General features: G+C 31.0%; 1 protein-coding gene across 1 annotated transcript in view; it reads left to right on the top strand.

Moving 5' to 3' along the window:
- Positions 1–21,477, top strand: part of LOC111632565 (hypoxia up-regulated protein 1-like) — a 155,289-nt gene extending 133,812 nt beyond the window's left edge. The window contains exons 16-18 of the mRNA XM_023377031.1: positions 3,442–3,660; positions 12,858–13,080; positions 21,241–21,477. Of these exons, the coding sequence (XP_023232799.1) occupies positions 3,442–3,660; positions 12,858–13,080; positions 21,241–21,422 (624 nt within the window). The 3' untranslated portion in view covers positions 21,423–21,477. The remainder of the gene's footprint in view (positions 1–3,441; positions 3,661–12,857; positions 13,081–21,240) is intronic.
- Positions 21,478–21,769: the final 292 nt, after the last annotated feature.

Raw genomic sequence — 21,769 nt, 5'->3', positions numbered from 1 at the left:
GGGGCCGAAAGTTTCCAGCCTAAGTATGTTTTAGATGTTCTAGGTATAAAAAATGATGTCATTTTTCAATATAGTCTCCTTGTAGTTGAACACACTTATTATATCTGTGAATTAGCATTTCAATACCCTTTAAAAAAATAGTCTGCAGTTTTGCATACAAAATGCTCATAAACTGCCTCCTGCAATCAGGGCTGCAAAGTCAGTAAAAAAACACTTGACTCTGACTCCTGATAATTTTAGTAAGCTGACTTTTGACTCCGCAAAATTAAATACCAGGTCATTTTATGGGGGCAGAGGCACTCATAGGAGATACCGTACTCTGAACTCTGAAAGGAGTCTTGTGTGTTTACCCAAATACTTTTATAGTTAGTATTTTTAATATTTATTTGTATAAAAAAATTAATTTTTAACAAATATTTAATAAGAGGAGAAAGGGACAATAAAATTCTACATCTACATAAATTCAAAAGCATTTGCACTTTAATTTCACCCTTCCAGGGCCCTTAGTCTCGAGTTTTTCGTGTTACAACTGCCAACGTGTTGAAGGTGTCACATGGTACCATCTCACACTCTGGCGTCAAATTGGTATCTCAGGTTATAACTCGCATGCTTTCCCATCTCACCATGTGAGTTGCTACTCATGTTGAGTCGAGCATGTGAGATCGCTACACGAAAGTGAAAATGGCTGATGGATATGCTATTCTGATCACAATCAAAGCATTAGAAACAGCTGAAAGATGACATTTAAGAAGACAACAAATTTTTTACCACGAGTAGATGCCATTTCTTTTCATGTCAAGTCAACACTAATAAAAAATTTAATTCATAATTGATAAAAATTTTACAGCAAATTTTTCAAAAAATAAAAAGAAGTATCTTAAGTCATCGAAAAAAAGAATTAAAATGATAGTAAATTATATATATAAATTATTAAGAGCATAGACACTATATATTAAGATTATTTATTAATCAGAAGTGTTAAGTTCTGATTAATAAATAATCTTAATAGACAAAACAATTTAAGAAATAGATCAAGGAAGAAAACTATATGAAGAAAGGATTAAATTAAAATACTTTTTACATTACACGATGGATTTTTTAGCTCCAACACATGCAATTAATTTTTCAACTAATTCTCTCCACAAATCGAATTCTCTTTTCCTTGTAAATTCGTTGTCGAATCTTCCACTGTTCATTTTCTTATTATTTTCTATATATGTTACTAATATTTCTGTTTGTTCTTTTTGCTTATTTTTTGAAATTAAACATTGAGGATTTCCATTTTGTTTCTGTGTACTGTATTCCTATAAGACAAAACTTTTAACTATAACACGTGTAAACTAATTTACGTTGATTTGTTTACAACTTGTCACACTCAAGTTGATTGGTTGAATCAGTATAGTCACAAACCCAGACGCATTGTAAATAATCCTATCATGCTTAACGACAGACGTAACCAAGTGAGTATGACATATTTCCGCTTGCCTTTCGAGTTCGCTCGATGGGTCTAACTTGAGACTATCGATTATGTGAATCATAGTAACACGAGTGAGTTCAATGATATCAATTAGAGTACAACACAAAAAAACTAAAGACTAAGGGCCCAGAAGAGTTAGTCCAACTAAAAAGTGTGAGATCTAGCTAGCTACTTCAGCCCCTTGTTCAGAAAAGAAAAATATGTACTTTAATCAATTAGTCTGGCTCATTCAGAAAAATAGAGTACTTATTTAGAGCAGGGATAATATAGGAATGATTCAAAAATATTCAAATTCAGTTGGGTCAAAATAATTTAACTACTAAATGCATATACTATGACGAATACTACATATTTAATAAATTAAACTGATTCATTTTGTATTTAAAATAAATGAATTATAACAAAATACAAAAAAAAATTAAAAATTAATAAATATATAATAAATTTTCTTTCATTTAAATAAAAAAAACTAAAGTAAATTTAAAATGCGGGAGTCTGAGTTGACACATTTTTTCTGACTCTTACTCCACAGCCCTGCCTGCAACTCTTCATCACTTTTTCAAAGGTCTTTTTTGAGTTTTGAAAACAGATGATAGTCACTAGAAGCAGATCAGGACTGTAGGGTGGATGGTCAAGCCCCTTGAACCCATACTTCTTCACAGCAGCCTTACAATGGCAGCCATGTGTACTGGTGCATTGTCCTGCAAGAAGCAAATGTGATACAAATTAATGCAACAAGTTTAAGTAAATGAATGTTTCCAAGTGACTTATGAAAATTGGCAAGAAAACTTGTTTTATTAGCCCACATACAGATGGTGCTATCTGACACTATTGTTATTTTATTCCTATCATGTCTAAAATATAGTTAGGCTGGAAACTTTTGGCACCTATCACATAGATATAATGGAAAGTGAATTAATCCATTTCCGGAACCTAAACTATATCCTTTTTGATAAACTTAAACAGCAAATACACATAATTTTAAGTTAAAAATAACACAACTAAATGCCATAAATAATGTATTAAAACACGAAAACAATAGATGAAATATATAAATACTAAATACACTCAAACAAACCTTTACATATGCAGCCGTAATTTAATAGATAAATTCAAACATTTTCTATTATATTTAAATAGAAATTTCTATTAAATTACGGCTGCATATGTAAAGGTTTGTTTGAGTGTATTTAGTTAAGAAATGCAGTCTCTGACGAGTTATATATAAATACCATATAATAAAAAATTGCATTTACTGTATCTTAATGAGAAGTTGTGATGTTGCATTTCTTAAGGTCACCATGCAGTTTGCTTGATTTTCTTATAAATAATCCTCTGAAATGATATCAGCAGCCAATTGCTTCATTTATCCACACTAGGAGGAGATGTCATGCCTTCAATCACATTTGCTGCTTTAATTGCTTCCTTGTTCTTAAGAATGATGCACATCATTGACTCCAGTATCTTAAACATAGTCACCATATTTGACTACTTTTATGCTTCAGATAAGTCCTCAATCATCAATACTAGTCTTCCTTTTAGGCTTCATTGCTTCTACTCTTCTTGGAACACAAGAGATACTTTCACAACAAGAGCAAAAGAGAGAACTAGGTGCACAACAGATGGTATTTATCAGCAAATGGATTTTTTACTTTATGCTCAGTTTGAATGTAGATGCATTGTTTAAACTGTGTTGAATCTCTCTTGAATTTAGCATTTAAACTCTGGAATGTTCAAAGTTAGAGCTGTGTGAAGTATGAGATACCACTGTATTTTTTTTTTTAATTATGTAAAATGAGATTGTGCAAAAATCTCATATGAGACAGTATATAAAAGAGGGTTTTAAAAAAAACTTATACATGGAGTGATTACTTATTGTGTAATAAAAAAAAAGTATAAAAAGTACTGCATAGCTTGAGGGACAAATATATAGTTATAAAGTATATACATCATTTTTCTTTTAGGTATTCAAAGAGAAGCTATCTGAATTAAAATCATTAACAAAAGAGTTATTTAAAAGAGTACAAGAACACAAAGATCGTCCTGATGCAATTAATGCCTTGAATGATATGATCAATATAAGTACAATATTTTTGAAAAATGCTCAGAAAGTACCAAAAGAAGAACAGATATTTACAGATGTTGAGATTACTACATTAGAAAAACTGATAAGTGAAACAGAAGTAAGTTTTTGTTTCTTTTTTGTCCAATATTCTTTTCTAAATATTTACTTTAAATGCACACCATAAATTAATTTTAAGAGATAATTTATAAGATGACTATTAAAGAAGTTTTAATTTTTGTTTTCTATTATATGTAATAAGGAATAATTAATTACAGAAAAGATGATAAAACATTAATACTTAATTTAAACAGAAAAACAGTCTTTATTTATCACCTGTATAAAAAAAAATAGTCTTTATTTATCACAGGTGATAAATAAAGACTATTTTTTTGACTTTGTTTACTTAATTTTCAGAACCAGTTATCTAGTATAATAAGTCCTAATAATAGATGAGTCCTAATTAATTCTTTTGAAGATAAAGTCCTTTCCAAAAAAAATAGGAACCACCATTTATTAACTTTGTGTTCCAGACATTACACTTTTGGCAACTGACCTTTTCTTTTAGGCTACTGGCTGCCAAACAGTCCTTTAAAAAACACAAAAATATCCAATTAAAAATATAAACATTTTTAAAAAACAGGAACTGGTGATGTTCGGATGTCTTCTATTTTCCATCATACCTTCTTGGAGTTGTTTCAGCTTTTATCTAAAACAAAATAAGTTCTGGTAAAATGTAGATGAGGAAAGCTGGCCCCTGGTGACGATACTTTAAAATTCTTTTTGGTGGTTCCTTAAGTAAAATGTGATTCTAGATTTTTTTTCCTTATAATACGTCAAGGACTTTAATAGCATATATCTTGCACATAGTTTATTCATGAATTCTTCATTTCACTTTTTTGACACCTTAATCACAATATAACATTTCAGAAAACAATTTTCTTTTTCTATTCTTTTTAAATTGTTAACTGTTAATCATATAGGATTAACAGTTGTATGCTTCAGATAACTTCCTAACTGAATTATAAATTATATAAATTACAATTCAGTTAGGAATATTACAATATTCAAGTATTTCTATTAATTAAAATTATACACATGCTTGATAGTGCATAGACACATTTCATTTCACATTTAAACAAATCCAATAATTTATGTACTCCATTAAGCATTCAATGTTTTTACACATTTTCTTTGTAATTCATTAAATCATATTAGGTATTAGAAATTCCCCCATCAAGCATGATGGAATACTTTTTATGAGAAAGTAGAGATCAAAGAATTGAGAAGAGTAGAGATTTCAAGAAATTCAACAAGAGTTGTTAATATTAATACAAATTAAGTAGTTTATATTAACTGTTGTAACATAAAGAGCAGCAAAACAAAATTTCATCTGGAGTAAACAAAAATAGTTGGAGTTGCACTTACACATACATAAACAGATTTAGACCTTTATAGTAAAATCTTCCTTTGTACACTACATTCTGAGTAAACACACTATTGTCTTTTAAAAGATTTCCTTGCTGTCTTTAGTAATAGACATCTTAATATTGTTTTTATTATTGATGATGTGATGCTGAAAGCCATTTCAATTGTCAATGTGGAATTCTTAATTCCACACTGATACATTTAAACAAATAAATTGTATGTATGTTAAGATGAGCAATAACACTTTCAAAATAACAGGCTCATTAGATCGTTAACTTTTGATTGGATAATAGAATGTCATGTGGTCACTATGGAAAGATTTTTAAAAAATTTGTTATAGAAGTGACAGGATGAGGCTATCTTTTTTTAAAGTTTAAATTTAATGAAGTTAGTTTAAAATATGCCATTTGCCAAAATATTTAAAAATGAAATTTATGGAAAATTTCCTCATCAAATATGAACTAAATGAGGCACTGACATCATTGCAATGTAGGTGTAATCACTGATCCAAAATCTATAAAATTCTATATTTATTCTATAGCTAATATTTCTGCAAAATAAGTAGCCTATACTTTTACATTAGTATTAAGTATAGAGAGGTCAAATAACTAAAATTTATTTACATTTTCAACTTTTAAATTATTTAACTGTAACCTTGCATTTCTCAAAGATGTTCCAAAATCCTAGAGTTAAAAATTCAAATACACTTACAACTTGGTTTAAGTTAATTTATATCTAATAAAATTAATTTACATTAAAAATAAATTTAAATTCTAACACCTACAGCCAATTGTAGAGACAGAGTTTACATTAAACAACGTTTATTAACAGAACAGCCTATAGACATTGGCTGGCTGAACCACGGTTTAAAATGCATTGCAAAGACGACGATCATCTATTTCTGACTGTTCTCTAAACAAACTTCGGCAAAACATTGGCTCTTACTTACTTCGCTATTACTCCCCTGTTTTAGGAGTTGTTCGGCCAATCGGGTTATTTGTTTGTGACGTCAGAAATGAACCAGAAACCAGCTATATTCTGAAAGCTTGCGGAAATAAAATCTTAAGTCCATCAAAACCGTTGTTCGGCAATTAATGACAATCCTTTTCCATTTTGATATTTAATTTCGTCACCAATACTGTTTAAAATATGAACAAATCCATATTTAGAAAATTTATACAAATTCGAAATTTGTCTTCGGAATAGATTTTTAAGGAATTATTTTGACATTTTATTACTGTTGAAATGAATAATTTTAAATATTTTATTATTAATATTACATTTTTTTTTAAATATTTGTAAATGGATTTCTATAATTATTAAAATTGTCTCGTTTGTTTAACAGTACAATGACTCTGAAATGCATTAACGTTTTATAACTGACACGATACTCAAATTGTAAATAAATGCGTCTGATTTAAATTAATTGAAGTTTTAAGTCTTCTCCCATTTGAATGTTGAAATTGGAACATTTAAAACAAATTTAAAGTATTTAATTTTGTTGATTTTGCTCCAAGCAATTAATTAATGAATAATTTTGTCGATTCGTACCATTTACAACATTTATCAAAGGAATGATATCTGTTTTTATCTTAATTTTTCTGCGAACAAAGCCACCACTCGAATTGAAAAGCCCTCTAAACCTGCTGTCGAGTGAGTCTAGAAAGTAGGTCAAATAACTTGTTTCTAATCGCTGTCTACATTGTGGCAGGAGAGAAACGCTGTCTCGGCAATGAAATTATTCTAAACAGCGGTCTACCCAATCTGTAAATTGCCGTCGGCCTCTAAACGTTGTCTCTGCAATCGGCTCCTAAAATTTAATTTTTTTTAATCTACTTTTGTGGTCATAGCAGTAGGTAATAGGTAATATATTTAATAGATTATGCTTTTTTAAATTGTTAACTAAAAAGTCTAGAAAAGGATAAGAAATTTTATTGTGCTATAGGAGAATAATTTTTTTTCTTTTTTGTAAATACAGATTACAATCATGAAAATTGGTGTCAGGTCATAAATTTTCCAAACTTGATATTGTTTGGATTATTTATTAGACTAATACAAACAATAATGGCATCCATCGAAATAAGATTTGGCATTTATCTTTTCTAATAAAATATAAATAAAATTTTTATTTTTTAAAGTTAGTTTGAAGAATAAAATACTATTCTAAATACTAGAAACAGGTATATCAAAATAATACGGGCTTAGAAATATTACAGAAAGATCAGTAATTAAATTACTATTGCATAAAAACATTTAAGTAGACCTAACTGAACTTAAATATTAAATTTCAAATGAATAAATAAATTTTAAGTTTTTTCAACATAGAAATAAAGTGAGTGATTTGATAAAAATGTAAATCAATTTTATGTTTTGTTTGTATCACTATGTGAATTGAAAATAGAATATTTGATTTTTATTAACATTCTGTTACAGAAGAATTATGTGAAGTTTTTAGGATTTTAGGATGTTTCTTAATATGATTAATATCAATTCATAGATATTGTGAATTGTGTAGATATATGCAGTAAGTAAATATTTATATATTATAAACTGATAATGTTAAAAATAAATTTTAATATTAAAAGGTTTCTTTAAAGGTAAAGACTGCTTTCATTTTACATTGAGGGAAAGCAAATGAAGGTTCAGCAGAATTTTACTTACAAGTAGTGAACAACTTGCTATCCACCAGTTTTGATAAGCTTCAATATAGTGAAACCACATCAAAAATGAGCAGATACATGTCAAAGCTTTTTGTTTATTATGCCTTGCAAATATTAATTTTTGATGTTTTAAAATTTAAAGATTTGTAGCATACAGTTATAAGCTATGATGGAAGACATATTTGAGAGCACTGCATGGCATGGTTTGTTAAAGCATCATTAGTTATGCAGGGTTCCTATGCACCTGGAAAGTCAGAATTTGTCAAAAAGTCAGTGAATTTGTCTCCTTAGCTGCCTTGTTGATCTCGTTTGCTAAATATGGATGACCAATCATAGCCATCTGCAGGTGGTAAGAAGTAATGCTGCAATCTTTAATAAGAAAATACACCAGAATCCATTTTGAGAGCTCGTTCAAGTTCTACAATTACAACCCTTATGGCTTAACCGTAGAACTCGAACATAGCCAGTTGAAAGGAGGTCCACTTCCTGGACATAAATATCAGAGTGGACGAGACAGACGTCCACACATCTGTATACCACAAACCAGGTTCCACCTCCACATACATTCCTGTGGGCTTGTGACCCTTTTCCCTATAAGATCACGGTATACAATGCTTTAATTAAGAGGGCGTTTTCTCATTCATCTACCGTATAAGCATTTGCTGCTGAGCTTTTCATGAGCCCGTGGGAACCCATGGGATGAGCGTGTTGCATCATCCCATGGGTTCCCAAGGCTTACACATAAATTGATTGAATACTATAACCATGCACACTCACAACGCACCATCATGACTGACCTGCTGGCTGACAACTGTCTCCATGTGGTGGAACAGGTCCCTATCACGTTCATTCCATACCTAAAAATACTTTGTACTGAGATTGCCAAGAAATGACGTATTCATATTGCATACAGGAGATATCCTACCATTTTTTACATCCTAGGCAATGGAAAAGACTCTCCCCCAACCAGAACAGACTACCTGGTGTATATAGTATTCAAATTAAGGACAATATATTTGATAGGACCTCGTTTACATCAGATCCACCAAATGCTCCTTGGAGGTCAGAGTACAGGAACATATAGCAGACATACATCATAAGAGAAATACCACCACCCTCTCCACATACACTGCCGATTCGGACATTGTGGTGGCCTTCCACCAGACAAAGCTCATCCGCATTATGTCACATGTGGAACACCTTAAGTGGCTAGAGACCATTCACATCTATAAATTGACCCTCAATGACAACTGCATCAATTTTAAAGATGAGTTGGTCCTGTCATTGGCCTGGCAGGCATTGATGGACTCCAAACTTTAAGTGTCATGTTATGTCAACCATACGAACACGCATGCGTCTCATGTAACACCTTCGAATGTTTCTCGAATTTCCTAAACCATTTGCTCTGATCCATCAGAAATTCCATTTTACACCTGAAGAAGAACTCGCAGCAGTTTGAAAACGTTTGTGGTGAACGTTTTTCTTTTGTTTTTTACAACACACTGATTATAGGTTCTGGGAGTCCAAAAAGATTTTACAATAAATTAGATGTATTTGTTAGAGAAGCTATAGTATAAACTTACACCTATTTCTCTTTATATATAATCATCGATTGTTTTACGTAGGAAAAATGCTTTATTTAAAAAATTTTTAAATTTAACTTTTTGTTAAAATTATGTTGGTGTTTAAAAAAAGTTACTTTTTTTGTTGAAAGATTGTTTTTAAAATTGTGTTTCTAAGTCAAGAGTTAATTTTTAAGCACAGTACAGTACTATTTGTTTATCAAAGAATACTATTTGTTGATTTTATGCTACCTTGCATTTACTAGATTTACATACAAATAATAATGATAAATGATGATAAAATAAGCTCATGTTTTGTTTTTAAATTGCTTATTTTTTCATTACATTGAAGTTGTTGTGGATTCTACCAAACATTTTTCTACAGGATGTATGTACTGTATTTTTTTAATGTGGCAGTCTTTGAAGCAAATCAACTGTGCAAAAAGAGGGATAGATGTACTTAATGTTCACAGTAAATGCTGTTTTATTATGTCAATATTCCACACTGTAAGAAATGTGAGGGTCAGGGAATTTGGACAAAGTTGGTCAGGGAAAATCAGGGAAAGTCACAAAATTCAAAACAAAAATTTGAGTAGGAACTCTGGTTATGTTGACAGCTATAGTTATGATTTTGAATCCAGTTCTTTTTTTGTGTGTTAGTTACTTAATTTTTATGTAATAACAAAAAATAATAATAATAATTTTGCATTTTCTGTGGGTATATGCAAGATCCTGATATCAAATTTTTAAAAAAATTTGAGATAAGAGTCTGTTTGTGGGTACACCTATTGGTAAAACATCCCTGCAGCAGAATAACTTCCCTCAGGAAGGACAACACAAATTTATTGTATGGTTGGATCAATATGGAGGCTAGAATAAAAACAAGAATATTGTGTCTGTATGGTATCATATTGTGTGCAACGTAAAGCTAGTGGAAGAAGTTGCGTGTAAGTTTCCTTATCCAGGTCACACATTACTGGACTGCAACCATGACTTTGGGTGTCATGTGCTGTTGCAGTATATACCTCAGAACAGTGATTTTAATTTGTTGAACAGTGCAAAACAAATAATCCTTTTTGTGTCAATGAAACTTGTCATTAGCTCTCCAGTTTTTAGGAAAATATGCATCAACAAACAGCCTGTGTGTTTTCAGAAAACATAACACACAAAAGTAGGCAGCAACAAACCTGATTGCCTTTTTTTTACCTGTTTCCACAGCATAAATACAGTAGAAAGAAGTAAACATCATTAAAAGAGGAAAAACAAACAACTGAAATGTCTTGTTACTGCTGTATGATGAATGACAAAGGCTTCCATTGGCTAAATTGCAAGACATTTGGAAACTTATGGCCTACATTCCTGCTCAGTATGATGCATATTATGAAGGTTTCCAAGCAAGGCAAAACACTCTGAGGAAACTTGAAAGGCTAACTTTAAACTGTGCAAAAGCTGATAATGAAGATTGTAGGTAGTAAAGTAGAACAATTATCAGATAGTGAGTACAGCAGTGACAACGATTAGTATAATATATCAGGTTCTTGCGTGGACATTAGCAGATTTTCAAATGCACAATAGTTAATAAAGCTTTTATTATGTGGTAATAATTTCATATTTATTCTGGATTATACAAGAGATTTCTTAAATGTTTCATGGTATCAAACAAAACCTTTAATCAAATTATTGCTTGTTGTAGTGACAATATGAAAACCTAAAGTTAGAATATCTCAGAATGTGATTTCTGTGATTCAGATTTTTGTATGCACCCACAGATTTAATAAAATTCTTGTGTAAATGATTGGACAGAAATACATATTTATGGTATGTTTTAATTTTTAAACATACAGGTATTTCTTGCTTAATGCAGGATTTGATTAATGTATGAAATTGTGGCAATTCCTTTATATGTGTGGCAGAAGTTTTAATTTACAGAGCTTTACCAGCTATCTTTACTTAACAATATATACCATATTTTGATATATATGGTAGGATCAAGGGATTAATTGTATTAATCAAGGAATATCTATACTTATTATGATGGCTTACAAGTTGTTGGACAATACATGTCATAAGAGCGCATAAAAAAGCATTTGAATTGTCTCATTTCTTGAATGGATGGAAAGCATATCTTTTTTGTTTACATTGTTAAATATGTTTTGTTGTGTAATTAGTTTCAAACCATGCATATTTTATCATATCTTCAAAAACTGGAGAGGATAATTGATGATGAATAAAGAGATGGTTTTTTTTTGCATTGCTCCTAATAGATAATTGGTGTTTATTCTGCAACTAGTGATAGTTCCTATTTATGCTCTTACTTCAAAATGAAAACAAAACTGCTAGAAATATGAAGGTTAAAGTGATTTTCTGATTATTTATACTTTTATTAAATATGCAAATGCAAAAGTTATTTTTTTTATTAAGTAAAAATTACATAAGTAACACATTCAAAACAGAACTATAGCTGGTCACCATTAATTAATGATTTTTTAACAAACTGTGTTACAGTGCTCTCAAATGTGTTCAATCATGGCTCATAACTATATGCTACAAATCTTTGAATTTCCAAAAATCAAAAATAAATATTTTCAAGACACATTGGATGAAAAACTTGGACATGTATCAGCTAATTTTTGATGTAGTTTCACTATGTCCCAACTGATCAAAAGTCAGTGGGTAGTTAGCAGTGTCCTCTCCTTGTTAGTAAATAATTTGTTATTAAGGGAGATGATGATGATAAAGTGTATATCATTTTTTTATCCTGTGTTCAGCTTATAGGTCTGTTGAAAATTACATTATAAGTTGTTTTTTTCTCCATTGTGAGCAGTTCTTTATTTGGACTACTACAAAAGTACTTGGATATTTTTTTGGCTAAATTGATCTAAATATTCAGCTGTCCAACATTATTACATCTATCTAGGTTCATGCTACTTAGAGCTAATGTTGAATTTCTTGTTCAATTCTCCTTTAGAGTAATATTTGCTGTTTCTTTGTTCTTTTTCTTTTGATCAATGGTTTCTACTTATAACAAAATCTGAGATTTAGTAAAGAACTGGGTCTAGTCAGAGATTTTTATTTTAATATTTACTTCTCTGAGAAGTTGAACTGTTGTTGAAAGGTCCTATATTCATTTGAGAGTTTTCTTAAAGGAAATATATCCACTGAGATGGAAAGCAAAATTGCTACATTTCATAGTTCATGTCTCTGCTTGCATCCCAAACCTTTTATGATATTTATAGAAATAAACTTTTTAGTGAAAAAAATGCTTGTTTTTCTTAATATTATAGTAGTCAGTATTATTATTGTAATTTTTTTGTCTGTCATATCCAGACAGACATTCAACGATTGGAATCTTAAATTCTTTTTTCATAATTTTCTATGATTCACAAAATAAAAAATGCTAATGTATTTTGTTTTTCACGTTCACGTTGTATTTCCTCACCTAGAAAATATTGTTGATTATATAATGAATGATAATGTATAAGTCAAAGAAAATAAAATTTATAAAATGTAACATTTTAAAAATGTTTATAAATTTTATGAAAAATAGCAAAAATCAAAGTAATTTACAATATTTGATAGAACTTTGTTATATTGACTATTTTATATACATTTGATGGTTAAACTATAATATTTTAATAATTTAATATTGTATATATTTATATTTTTAGCAATGGAAAAATAATAGTGTAAAAGAGCAAGAAAATACACCACTTTATGAAAATCCAAAGTTAACAATTAAATCAATAGCAGAAAAAATTGCTGCATTAGATCGAGAAGTCAAATATTTGTTAAATAAAGCAAGGTTTGCCGTTCCAAAAACAAAACAAACTGAAGAAAGTAACAAAGATACTTCAAAAAATAATACACAAACAAATGAAACAGAATCTACAGGTAATCTATTATTTAAAAAATAAATAATTAAAGTTTAAATTTAAAGTATAAATATGAATTTAGATAGCTTGGATGCTTATTGCCATTTATTAATTTTAAAATTATTTTGAAAAATTTTTAATGTTTGTTACTCAATTCAATTAGATCTGAGATGTTTTAGAATAGTTAGAGATACAGTTCCATTTTAAAATTATTTAAGTTAAATTAGGTTAAGACTACTTTAGTCCTAATTAAATTGAGGACTAAAGTAATAGGTACATTAGTTCTTATTTTAATGAAATTTTTAAAAATTTAAAGTGGCAAATAACTTTAATGGCATTCAAGTGACAAATAATACATAAATTCATCTTGACTATTGTATTGTAGGATTACAAATTTTTTTATGTATTGAAGTATAGGATGAAATAGTATAAAGAATCTATATATGAATAACTAATTATTAAAATGTTTATAGAACAAATTTTACAAGTAAAACACCAAAACTGTTTTTGGGACAAGACTATGTCTTGAAGACTCAGAGCTTTGACTGTGCACCGTTTTCTAATTAAAAGAGAAAAATGAGCACTCTCCAATGAGGAAAAGTTGACACTGGTACTTGGGTTCCTGGCATAGATTACAGTGGGCTTCATTGCCACCGTGGTTATGTTGGGTTGCATTGTCAAGGGCCTGTTCTTGGCTATGGTAAGCAGGATCACTTTGACGCTCACAGCAGGTCTCATTCTTATTCTCCAATCTTCTTTGGTATCGCTGGTTTTGAGCATGATCATTCAGACTTCGCCAGCCTCAGCCACAGTCACAACCACGAGGTTGTCCACGATGCCTTTTTGATAAAATTAACTTATCCAATGTCGAAATTTCTCTCCATTGTGTGTCACCCCATGTTGAATTTTTGTCGATGCCTAATGAAACTTTCCCATTTTTATAATAATATATTAATAAATGTAAAAACAAAAAAAAATTATATTTTGGAAGTTAGTTTTAATATAATATAATTACTAGTTATCTAGTTTAAAAAATGTTCTGATGTTGAAACGAGATATCTCGGATCAACCAGTCAAGGTCAGCAGGTTGCAACCAGAGATATGTCGAGAATAACATGGGACAGGTAAATGGGTTTTTTCAAAGATTCGTTTGTCAAAATTCGATTTTGCAACATTCTCATTTCGAACTTCCCAACAAGCAATGCATGTGCAATTCTTGCACTAGAGTGAGAATTGCACATGCATTGCTTGTTGCATAGTAAGTGTAGAAAGAGTGTTGCCATTTTATATTTTATTTTCACTTGATTTTCAGTCCTCTGAGTACCTACAAGTCTGGTTTTTTTTATGTGCTCATGATTTCGGCACCTAATACTCTGTGTGAAATTGCAACTACTGACATGTACTCCTTCATACCTCTAAAGGCTGTTATACATGGTAAGGAAATCCTTTGAGGATTAACCGTGATTTTTTTTTCTATCTATTCATTTTTAAATAAAAATAATTCTTTATACGTTGGGAGATGTTTTAATAAGTTTTGTAAATTACTATGTTCGATCCACCTAGTTATATCAGAGTTTTTTTCGTTTGTTTAGCACATCCTTTGAGGATTTCCTTACCGTGTATACCAGCCTTAAGGTGGGCAGCCTTTGATGGCACCACAATTTTATAAACAAGACAGTCTTGTCAATAAAAGAGAGCACAACTAAAAAGATGAAATTAATTTCTAAAATTGAAACGGAAAAAAGTGGCACATGCATTTAAAATAACTAACAAAACAAAAAAGACTTCAATGTAATTAAATCACAGTAATTATTTGAATATTTTTTGAAGCATATTACTGCTGTAATAATAGAAATCTGTACTGCCTTTTCAGGAAGCCAAATGTATTGTATATGTTTTTTTGTATATAAAAACATAAAAAATTAAAACTTTAATTTTGTTTCTTTTGTAATTATGTTTTATTTAGATTAATTTTAAGTACTATCTTAATATTTTAATTTAAATTTAATCTGTTATTCAGTTCTGTAACATTCAAATAATGTCATTCCAAGAATTCTCTAACTGAAGTAGGCCTACAAAGGTTAAAAATATTTTTACTTATGCTAAAACATTTGGCTGCCTTAAAAGACAGTGTGGATTTGTTTTTCACTAGAAACTTAATTATAATAAAACAGAAGAAATGTGTGCTATTACAATTTTGCTTTGTTACTAGAATTCTAAAATTTACTAAAATATTTCAATATCATAATTAAATTTTCAATAAGCTTATAGTTAATGATTCTTTATGTATAGAATCATGTATTGTTTCCTACCATATACCTTATAATTTAAAATGCAGTGTTATAGTGTAACATAAATATCAATAGAAAATGATGCTTTAGTAACAAAAACTATGATTTTTCTTTTAAATATAAATTTAAAAAATTAGAAATTTACTTCTGTGTTTGTTGTTATTTTTCTATAGATATTGATAGTCATCATCTATATACATAATAATTATTTAGATTAGTTTTATATATAGACTCATTGCCATAAAAATTGGTGCACCAAGAAGGAGTTATCATATCGCTGCAAAACTTGGCATAGAGATAAGTCTCAAGCAGGTATGGAAGCAATTAGTTATAGCATGATGGCTCATTGCAAAATGCTAGTAGAGGCATTAAACTGCATAATCCTTGGCCAATAAAAAAAAGCACGCAAAGGCACCCTGTCTGTAGTTTACCTGTTTCAGAGATATGCTGTATCACTAGAGAAGGCCTTTACATTGCAATCAAAGACTAAATCAGGAACTGAGTTTGAGAGAGGAAGGATCATTGGGTTGAGAAAAGCTAGATGATCATCTGGCTGAATAGCCTGCCACCTAGGCCATTCTGACAACATTGTATATATGTATTATGAAATAAAAAAAATATTTTATTTCATAATACATATATACAATATTAAATAATATAAGTGGTCATCGTCAAATTTACAATGTTGATATTTTTAGAAACAAAATCTGAAATTACTTTTCAACTAATTACGTTAAAGTTATGAGCTGTCAAATCCAATTCTCTAACATTTGACGAATATCTTTTACTTTCTCAGATAACCTAACACATTTTAACAAAATAACAGATGATTGTACAGTACATTTAATAACAAAGATTTTAGGAATATCTGTCATCCACATTTACCAGTTTTGAAGAACTTCTGTGTTTGATTTGTTGAACTAATCCACTTGCATCAATATCTATGTTTGTAAATAGGATCAAAATAATTGGGAGTATGCTTTCTCTCTATTTTAGGCATTGTTTTTTGGAGGTTTGTCATTTTCATTCTTTTGAATATTAATATCTGTTTTATTTTCTGAATTATTATTTTTAACACATGTTACCTTAAATTCATCTTCAGATTTTTCTAAATTATCTTTTGTTTCTTTTTTTACATGTGAAATGCTATCATNTCATTTTCATTCTTTTGAATATTAATATCTGTTTTATCTTCTGAATTATTATTTTTAACACATGTTACCTTAAATTCATCTTCAGATTTTTCTAAATTATCTTTTGTTTCTTTTTTTACATGTGAAATGCTATCATCTTTGCTGTTTTCAATCTTACAGTATTTAACTGAATAGAATTCACTACTTTATCTTCGATTACATTTACTGAATTTCTTTATCAGTTTCTTTTAACTTTGTAGTTTTATAAAACCAAAATTCTAATAACCTTTGGCAATGACAACACTATAAATATTTTCTTTCACCAGAGACTTTCCTCCATCCTGTCAATGCTAATATAATAGCAGATTGAAGGTACAGTGGTGCCTCGTATAACATACGCCTCGAATAATGGACGCTGCAAACAATGAACTTTGTTTGGCTGTTACATGACTCGAGCAACAGATTGGCTGCGAACAATGGACTTTCCGTTTGGCAGTTATGTGAAGCGAACAACGGACTTTCTGCGAACAAGTGTGAATGATGTTTCCAGTCTTTTGCCATTGCCAATGACAATCTGCTGTTTTTATAATATATTAGTATTATTAGAATATATTATTAGTATATCTGAAGTACAGAGCTCNGTTTCCAGTCTTTTGCCATTGCCAATGACAATCTGCTGTTTTTATAATATATTAGTATTATTAGAATATATTATTAGTATATCTGAAGTACAGAGCTCCCATTGGGATTCGGCTTGCTCCCTTGTTTATTACAGTAATACCCCGAACTTACGCGATAGGTGGGACCGAGCAATAACCACGTAAGTCAAATTCGCGTAAGTCGGGGTATAATTTCGCAATTTGTGTAAAATCCAAGTCGGATGTATGTAAGCTAATAAATGTTCTCGTTAATCTTATCTCGTCATTTGATTTGTTCATGGTTACAAGAAATCACCATATAAAGTCTCTCAAGTCTCTGTAGATATAACAAACACAGAAATAAATAACACAAAATAAATTGTAGGTATGTGTTGATTCTGCGCAACACGTCCGAACATGTAAGCCGAACAATAGTGTGGGGATGTGAGTAATCAAGAGTGCGTGGCACTCAAACAAAAGACGAATCGACGAGATTTGAAAATTGCGTAACTCCGAGTTCGCGTAAGTTGAGGTATCACTGTACGTACACTTGAATAAATGTAAATAACCTGCACTTCGGTGCAGGTTATTTACATTTATTCAAGTGTTGTGCAAATCATGGCTTCTAAAGAAACAGAAAGGTGATTTCAATTGAAACAAAGCAAGAAATTTTCAGGAGGAGTGAAAGTTGACATGGACTTCCTTGTCAAATGGGGAGAGGTTCCGGAGTTTACCAACACTCATTATCCAAACACAGTTGAGGCCAACAGGATTAATGATTCTACAATGACACCCTTGCCCATCATTTCCAACAGATGTTGAAGAAGAGAGAGAAACAGACCACCTTGGACATGTTTTTCAAGAAGCCAGCTGCCAAAAAACAAAGGATGGAACAAGAGGAGTTGACCCTGCAAGCTCCAGTAGCCTCTCCTGAATCTGACTCTGATTAAAAAACAATAAAAAGAGACCTGCTGCAATGTGTAAAAAGTCTGTATCTGTATGAATGTGTGAAGAAAGTGTTCCTCCACGTCCTCCTCACATCATCTGACTACCCGGCATAATTGGTGACTGCTCCATTTTCATTTTTTTTTTTTTATGTACAATATGGTTATTTTATGCTGCAGAACAAATTATATGTTTTAACATGTATTTCTATGGGAAAATGCATTTCATATAACGGACTTTTCACTTAATGGATGTGCACCTGGAATGGATTAAGTGCGTTATACGAGGCACCACTGTATATATCTAATTCTTTATGAAGTAATTGTGAAAGACAAGTCAAATCATTTTCAGTGATGTCCATTTCTAAAGTCTCATTTTTTATTAAAGGTAACTCTTCTTTTACTTTTAGAAGTGTTTCCAAACAAATCATAATTTCATTTAATGCTTGCTTCTTATCAATTGGTACAATATGAACAGTTATTTGGACAAGGTGCTACTGGCCAAGGACAATGTTTCTTATGAGATGTTTGCAATGATTTTATTATTTCATTTACACAATCATCATACACATTACTCTTCCAAAGAACTGGTAACTTTCCACAGATAATTTCATTACATGTTACACACTGAATAAGATCTTTTCCAATACATTTCTATCCATACTGAGCACAAGCAGGAGGAGAGCGACTAAAAGGTTTCAGTCTCCAGTTTGATTCTACAATTAAAAAAGATGCAACTCTTTGAAAATTCCTTCCAACTATTATAGTTTGCAATGTCATTTTCTGCACAAAGCAATTCCTTCAAAATGTCATTATGCTCACTTGTAGACGACATTTATTAACAAAGATTTAATAATTAGTTAAATCTACTCACTAAATATATCAGTATATTTACAAATGTAAACTTTTTAAATAATTCAAATTAATTTTACAGTCTAACACATTAGAACAAAGCAACACTTCAATAATGACATTAACACTGTGAGGTGGTGTTGGGACCACTGGACGAGAGAGAACTCACACACAGAGTCAACTATATCATTGTCTGCTATTGGGATATGAGTGGTGTTGTCATTACAGGCCTGTGTGTTTGTCCATATAATTTCAAGACACCTGGGTGAGGAACATTTGGTATCATGGTGGCCATTACTTATGCTGCCATTGACCCCACTCACCATTGCCTCCATTTGGAATGGGGTTGCTCCCAATGGGATTGAACTGCAACAAAATGGAGCCAGGATCAGTTTGGTCTCTGTGTTCATGTCTGGAGGCTCCATGGTGAACGCTTCAATCCTACCTACACTTTGAACAGAACATTTCCCCACTGCTGGGGTGCCATCACATACAACAGCTGATCGCCTCTAGTAGTGATCCAAGAGACCATGATAACCCAGCTGTATGTTAGCAAATCCTACAACCACTTGTGTTGCCTCTCATGGCAGGGCTCCCAAGAGTCATTTTCCAACAGGACAATGCTCAACCACATAAAAGGTTGTCACAGGATTGCATCTGCCATGTAGCCACACTTACCTGGCAGGCCAGGTAAGTGTGGCTACATGGCAGATGCAATCCTGATTTGTTACTGATTGAACATGTCGGGATCACCTGGGACATCAAGTTGGACAGCCTATGAGTTTGAAGTAGAAGATGCTTACAGCAATTGTGGACTGTGATCTGCTGGGCATCATACAGCACTTGTGATATGAATAAGCATGAGGCATATATCATGTTTTCATGCTAGAGGTGACCCAACAGGGTACTAGAACCTTTTTTCATTTGTAGTTTTTTCCTGCAATAAATAATCCTTTTGCTTTCATTTTGTGATCACTTACTCATGTCACTTAGTGTGAGATCTAAAGGTTCTGAGAAAGATCATTTTAATTAAAATAATAACTTGGAGAAAAGAATTAAAATAACAGAAAATAATATTTTCAACTTCAACAAGATTTTATCTAAAACCGGAGGAAACATCAGAATTTTTGAAAGGAAGTTGATTTCCTTTCCCAGGCTAACTCAGGATGAGTCAAGTTTTTGCACATGTTACGGAAGACCAAATAAAAGGGCCATTTTCCTGCCTTTCAGGGCAGTCCATCAAAACAAGGTTTGCCATATGTAAGAAATCGGAAATTCGTTAAGAGGCAGTCCATCAAAGGAAGGTTTGCCATACTGAAGAAGAGAACTAGCCATACAACAGAAGCAGTCCATCGAAACAAGGTTTGCCATACGTAAGAAATCAGAAATTCGTTAAGAGGCAATCCGTTAGAAAAAGATTGCAATGCAAGAAGTCCTACATACGCAGTCCGCTGAAGAAGATATTGCCATACAGAAGAATCCAAATACAAGATAGACTATACATCCGAAGAAGTCATCATTCAAAAGATGTTAAACTAAATGTACAGCATACAACAAGATTGTTGAAAGGAAAGTAGATTCAAAGGAACTTCCCATAGAAATTAGAAGAAGAGAAATATTTAAAGAAGGCAGAAGATCCTCATGCAGAAACAGATACGAAAAATACGGTGAAGGTAATATAAGCTCTGAATAGATCGATGTAAATTCTCTCACGCGTTAGGTAGAAATAAGATAGTTTGAGTTAGATTTAGATATAGGTTAGATTCATCGTTGTATATTATATTATTTGATTTATTAAATATTTTGATTTGTTTTATAAAATTGTTTGGTTCCTATTAGACATTCATTTTCATTAAGTTCCCTTCGCTCTTCCTATTCACAAGTTTAAGGATAACGCGTGTTAATCCGCATGTAAAACAATTGATTAACTGGTGTCGGGAATCCTGACGAGGAGAAGGTGATTATGCAATCATCTAATTCCGCTTTTAAATTAACATTCAAACGGTAAATGAACTTATTGGTTAAAGCCCTCCACACACGATTTCTTTGAGTAGAAAAACCATCCTTGTTAGACAAACAAATGGCTATTCTAGAGAATAGTTGCCGAGTAAGTGATACTAGAGTTTTACCACTCAGTATCCACGGCTGAGCTCCTCACATTAGTCACATGTATGATTTCACTTGATTTTGACACCACCTTCTTGGTGTGCTAATTTTTATGACAATGAGTGGTGTACATATATATATATATATATATTATATACCACTCTCATTGTCATAAACACTATATATAAAATAAAAGATAATTTGTTTTTTTATAGAGGAAACACAATCTGATATAGAATCTGAAAAAGAAATGGAACCAAATGAAAAAGAAAACATACCAGAAAATTTACAGATGGAAGAAAATGTTGCTGATATTACAGGCAAGTTAATTTTATATTTTAGTGCATATAATTTAATTACATTAATGACTCAATGTAATGTAGCTCTTGATGTTTAAAAAATTCAAATACATTGTAATGAGGCTGCATTATAGGAAAGAACCTTTTCTATCCCATACACAATCCACATCACATATGTGACTGTTACTGTTTATCAACTTACCTTTTGTACTCAGATATACTCTACTGTTCATTTTGTTGTGGCTTTTTCATATTAAGAATCCAAAAGATAAGCTTGTTGTTTTACATAATGGCTAGGTATATTGACTAGCAAAATATTGCAAATTGAGACAATTGATTTTGAACTGTTCCATTAACTGCCACTTAGTAACTTACAGTAAAATGAAATAAAAGCAGCAGGATCTGAAGGAGTACAATGATAAATTGAGGTTCAAAGCTGTCTGTG

This window comes from Centruroides sculpturatus, unplaced genomic scaffold (genome assembly GCF_000671375.1).
Source record: "Centruroides sculpturatus isolate CEXI.00-Female unplaced genomic scaffold, Cexi_2.0 scaffold722, whole genome shotgun sequence".
In the NCBI taxonomy this organism is placed as follows: Eukaryota; Metazoa; Arthropoda; class Arachnida; order Scorpiones; family Buthidae; genus Centruroides; species Centruroides sculpturatus.
This window is presented reverse-complemented; position numbering and strand designations above follow the sequence as displayed.